The sequence below is a fragment of the Protopterus annectens genome, chromosome 1.part2 (assembly GCF_019279795.1).
Source record: "Protopterus annectens isolate FY-2018-M chromosome 1.part2, PAN1.0, whole genome shotgun sequence".
NCBI classification, from domain to species: Eukaryota; Metazoa; Chordata; order Ceratodontiformes; family Protopteridae; genus Protopterus; species Protopterus annectens.
Window position 1 is genome coordinate 232,052,665 of NC_056727.1, and position 6,000 is coordinate 232,058,664.

The 6,000-nt window shown below is 36.6% G+C and overlaps 1 protein-coding gene across 2 annotated transcripts in view; it reads left to right on the forward strand.

Moving 5' to 3' along the window:
- Positions 1 to 6,000, forward strand: part of ACTR2 (actin related protein 2) — an 848,078-nt gene that overhangs the window by 566,388 nt on the left and 275,690 nt on the right. For both annotated transcript variants that reach the window (XM_044055728.1, XM_044055739.1), the window contains one exon: positions 5,101 to 5,250. In XM_044055728.1, coding sequence (XP_043911663.1) covers positions 5,101 to 5,250 — 150 coding nt within the window. The remainder of the gene's footprint in view (positions 1 to 5,100; positions 5,251 to 6,000) is intronic.

Here is a 6,000-nt window from a genome sequence, read left to right on the forward strand (position 1 = left end):
TACCTACTTTGAGGTTATTCATGCTGCAGCAAATTATTTCACCTGTGGTTATTATAAAACTAATGTTAATTTCTTTCCATCACCAAACAACTGCAAACATCTAGTAAAAAATTTAATATTTCACTAAAGTAAAAAGCAACAATAGTCTGCCCATAATCTAATGTTACACCTGTTTACTTAATGCTTTCTTATACTGCAATTACCAAGGAAGTGCTTTTATTTAGAAACCAGTAATTTCTCTTCTTCCTATACTTTCATTTCCCCCTTTTCAGAAAGGTCCATGCCATTGCCCTTTTAACTAAAATTGTTCTCTCACTAGCAAGATAGATTGATTTTATGTTCATAGATTGGTACTAGGCTAACTGCTAGTGGGCCATTTTAACCCTAGCCAATTATTCCATCAAAATAACTGTACCAATGACAGGTTTCTTTCCCACATATCTTGCCCAAACCACCAAAAATAACCACTTATTGTCTGCAGTGCTGGAAAGTGTTTATATATATATATATATATATATATATATATATATATATATATATATATAAAAATATACACACACACAGCAATGATTATTTTTTACATAAAGTTTGATTATTTTTACATAAAGTTTGAATGCAGACATAAAATTCAAGAGAAACGGTGACTAAATGACACACACTACAGTTTCTGACTTTACATCCTTCAGAAAATGCACGCTATACACCAATGCTGTTATTCTAGCAACTTTAAGTTTATAATAGCAATATTTAAAATCTGTCCCTATTTTAGGGCATTCCCCCCATACCGTTAACGTTAAGCTTTAGCCAGGTTTCATGCACTAAAGGTTTAAGTACACTTGCCATAACTGAATTTCTCGACAGATGGCAGCCCTATTTCACGCATATATAGTTTGTATTATGACTGCACTGTATTTCATGCATATCTTAGCTTGCAATTTCTCCCGCTATATATATATATATATATATATATATATATATATATATATATTTAAACGTATACATTTCTCAATGCAGTGACCGAAATCTTGAACATTTTTTTCTGTGGAGCTTTTCTCCCAGGGTCTCCGCTGAAATGGGCTTTCATTCAGTCTGACTATCCTGGTTAATAAGTATTAATTAAATAAATCAATCTTGAAGTCTTACCCCATCTATATTCAGTCTTACTATATTCACCTTTGTAGAGAATATTGTTGACTAAAAAAAAACGTGATGTCTTTGCTCTTCTTTGTGCTGGGGGTCTTGCCTAAAGCGGTCAAAAGGACAGTCTACTTATTAGGTCAGCAAATGGTAATTATAAAAATAAATGGTGTGCGCGGCTTGTTACATCCCATCTACTGTGGTCCTCACTCAATACCTACGCCTGTCAATCATGACTATGAGGTAGGCAGTGCTAGAGGAGGGTTTACTACAGCTGTAGTACTTCGTTAACCCAGCCATAGTGGTACTGTCACCCAGCTATAATGATTTGTACTTTACTTACCCAGTTAGCAAGCAAGTGTCAAACATAACTTTCTATTGCTTTCATTAAATGGGCTTGTGTAACTTCTCTCAGAGTCAGAGCAAATTTCATTAAAGCGGAGGCATGTTTCATCTTTAATCTGCTGTTGTACATGTGTAGATATGTACGCATGGGGTGATAACGCATAACTACCCCCTTCAAATGCTCCCGTTCAGACAATATCAATTCAGAATCTATAGTGTTAAATACGTTTGGTTGTGAGCTGACAAATGAACAGTGTAAAATTGTTTTTTTTTTTTTTTAGTACAATGTGATTTTCAGTAGCTTTAAATGTTTCTGCAGCAAATAACCACATGTCAATAACATGAAACTTAATCACAGTCAATCCAGAGAGTATATTATACGTAAGGAATGAATACAGGAAGACCAAAAAGAACTGTGGAAAATATTATCTGGCACAATTCTGCCGAGCTAGGATTTCTAGTGAACAACTCACCTCTACTCTGGGAAAGGACTCCATTGTAGCCTTACTTTGCTTGATTTTTTTATGTTGCAAGATCGTCGTAGTATCGCTATTATTTTACAGTCAAAAACCTGCATACACACACAGAAAAAGGAAAGGAGATTGCTTCTGCTAAACCTGCTATTTAATTAAAAAGATCAAAGAAAATTAAGATCGGGGGTGGAGGAGTTATGCCAGTGGCAGCTTGATATGGGTTTATCCGATTGGCTGCCACCGCTCGCTCCTTGCAATGCATAGAGAATTGGCTTACTAAGATTACTTGCATAAATAGCCGATTTACCCAAAAAAGTTAAATATGAGCATCATGCAACTCCACAATGAAAAGTAAGTTGAGAAAGTACATGAACAAGTTCAGGTACTTTTTCAAGTTATTTTTTAACAGTGGTGCTGAAATATGGCTATAAATTTAGATGCGCTTGTGGAAGGGACTCGGCTGTAACTACATTTAATTTCTAGCTTCTCACAGCGCGCTCGGAGGTAAGCACAGAGGCACTGTGAGAAGGTACTCGGGGTTAATGAGTTAAATGTTTTTCTATTTCCTTACCAGGCTAATTCAAAGTTCTTGAAATGGAAAACCATGTTGCTTATTGCTCTGACATGTGGAAGAAGGGTATCTGAGTTACAAGCTCAACTTATTTTTCCATAAGGAAAGGGTAATTTTTTGAACAAATCCTTCATTTATGCCGAATGTAGTTTGGGTTTACTTTGAGTCAAGCTGTTCATCTCCCTGTCTTTTTTGCAGAACCACAAAATAAGGGGGAAGTAATTCCTACACACTTTTGATGTCCACATACAACTCGGATACTGTGCTGATGCAACTAAAACCTTCAGTGCAGATCAGCTGTTTGTTTTCCTGTGAAGGTAAGAAAAAGGGGCAGTCTGTGTCAAAACGGTTTCTAAAGGGTTGTCTAATGCTATTGTTTTCTGTTATTTTCATCACAAGTCATTTCCAAGCAAGGTCAGGGCCTATTCTTTGACACTGTCTTAAAGGAGTAAAACAGGTTTCTCTAACGTATTCCTCAACTTCACGGCCCTTTTCCTTCCTATTTACATTGTCCTATGTAAAGCAACAACAATAAAGCATTTACAATTTTTATAATTCCCCCTTACTTCTGTAACAGAAGCCTACCTTCTCATACTGTGATGGTTTCACTTACAAAATGATTTTCTCACGTTTGAATAAAGCTTGCTGGAGTCGCCCAATTACTGACATCATCGAGGCCAGGCAGTGCAGGTACTTTTCTTTTTTTTTAATCAGTTCCCTCCCCCAAAGTGACATCACCACAGCCGTCATCTGATTCTAACTAAAATAATAAGACCCACCCATTCTGTGATGTCATGGCTCCCTTGTCCTTCCCCCAGCATGAGTGCTGTTCATTTTATTCAGTAGTAGTGTAGTAACACCGATGTTTGGAAACACAGAAATTTGGTATGCATACTTGTACATTCTGCACGGCAAATGATGCTTAGGGTGGTGTATCACTTGCATACTTCTCTACTGTATTTGCACCAGATACTGCTAGTGTGCAGTGCGGGAATAGAAAGATTAAAACATTACCCTGGTATCAGAGGTGGCAGTGCAACATATTCATAGTGGCTTAACATGAGAGTAGCTCTAAGCAAGTACCATGTGAAACCTGAACAAGCACCTAGAATTATTCAGTGGAGCTTCCACATCGTAAGTCTGAAAATGAATTCACATACTCACATGAACAGGAGTAGCTGCATATTAATGGCTAAAGGTGTATGGGCATGTCTGGTGGTTACTATACTGCAAAACTGGTATGTAATGGTGGAGATATTTGGAAGGCATGAGCAAACACACCAGTATATTAAAGCCATAGCACCAATTGAACTGGAGGCTGGCAAATAGATTTAGTAAGGGATTTTGTCCATGCACAAATATTTCAACAGTGATTCTTTGCAGTGGCATCCATTATCTGATTCAAGGTAAGTTAACCTCGATGTCCTTTATTTAAAAAAAAAAATCAATAAAAAATGTACTTTGTTATAAGTGACTTCTGGACACAAGAAAAAGGAAGGGGAAAATATAGCAATATGGTTTGTATGTACAAAGACAAATCCAGGGACACTGCAAAAGGTTTTTTTTTTTTGCAAACCAATCAGTGGAGTAAAAACATATAAAGGCAAACACTGCATACCAACACACTTTGCACATGTAAATCTCAATTTTTAACAAGGTGAAAGCATGAAGTGATACCTTAACACTTAAATTAATAAAGATCTAAACTGGTTAATAGTATAAATGTTTTATTCTTTAGCTCCTTGGTACAAGACCTTACTGGATGTGATTGCAGTCAAGTAAGGCCATGGCTATAGTGCAGCAAAAAATGTCCCCTCTAACAAAGGAAATGCTAGAGCAAAGATTAAATTACATGAGTCAAGCACCCTGCTGAAATCTGCCAATCAATGGAATTACCAGGTCAAATTACCCTTGGGACTTTGACAGCTAGGGAAGCTAAGTGTTATGGGGGAGGGGAGAAGTAAATGGACTGGAATTCATTGTCTCACAAATTAGTGCCATTTAAACTAAATTAGAAAAAAAAGGCAGCAGTAAACAGCACTTTGAGTGTGTTCTGTGGCATTTGCACTGTTTCTGTTTTAAGTAGTCATCCAGCAACAGGGAATGTTACTTACACTGTTCTATTTTACTCAGTACTTTGTGCGCATGCAGCATCTATGAAATGACAGGAACTTTAGGCAAACGGTGGCCTGCATGATGTAACATTTTTGAGCCAAACAATGATTTCTGGGATACTGGATGGCAACCTGATTTATCCAAACCACGTCAATATGCCAGCCTCCAGGTGGTCAGAGTCTGGAATTACATATAAAAGTATTTAAAATCCTGTAAATAATCCCAGAGTGCTGTTAAAGTGTAGGAAACATTATGCCATGATGTTTTAAACATGTTTTTTGAGTCTGTGGGTGCGGTACTCCTTTAATGCATGTACTTATGAAGTCATGTATTCTTCTCAAATAAGTTCAGTACAGGAAAATGGGTACCTTATAGCCCCTCCCGTCAAAGTCATTACTGTTCTGTAAATGTCATTCAGTATATTTTTGTTAGTTTTATTCAGTCTTTATTAATTTACAGCTGCTGTTACTAAGGGGATATGCCTTCAACCATTCTGCTGATTTTGAGACTGTACGGATGATGAAAGAGAAACTTTGCTATGTGGCCTACAATGTTGAACAAGAGCAAAAACTTGCTTTAGAGACCACAGTGCTGGTTGAATCCTATACCGTGAGTATTATTCTTTAACAATCTGAGTTATTAATTCTTTAATTTTTATTTTTGGTAGTTGGAAAAGCATAAATTAGGATTATAATTTAAGTATCTGATCTAAAATAAGATCGCTGTCTTCCACAATAGGTAGATGTTAGGGTAAAAGTAAGGCTGTGGAAATGTGAAGCTGTTAAAGGAATAGCCCAAGTTAGTTGTACTGTCATCCCTTGATTTACAGCTGTTACTAATCAGATATGTCTTGCTTTCTACAGTCATTCCATGATGTATTAATATACATTTTCTAGTTAACGTGTACATGGTTAACGAATAATGAGAGGTTGCCCTACAGTTTGCTTAACACAGAAATTTCTTTTGATATATGTTAAACTGAGCTCATTCATTTACAGATAACATGAAAAGTTCTTAAGAATTGCCACATCAGGTATATTAACATGTTATAAAACTGGGGACTTCCAGTGAGGTACTGCATTTGTAACAAAATTAGTCCGGACTCTTCCCTCACCTAGTAAAAAATAAATCTGAAGACTTCGAAGTTCTAAATACAGAAACTTGAAAAGCAAATTGTGCTTGAAGTTTGTACAGTTGTATTGAATGTTAAAAAAATGGGGGTGGGATGGAGGGAGCAGTGAAGAAAATTAGCTTTCAGCAGTTTGTGACCAAGAGTCTAACTGCAGAAGATGGTGTGAAAATGGCTGAAGCAGAGAAGATGGAAATAGCCAGAGAAGGGTGGCTGAGTCAGAAGTGTCA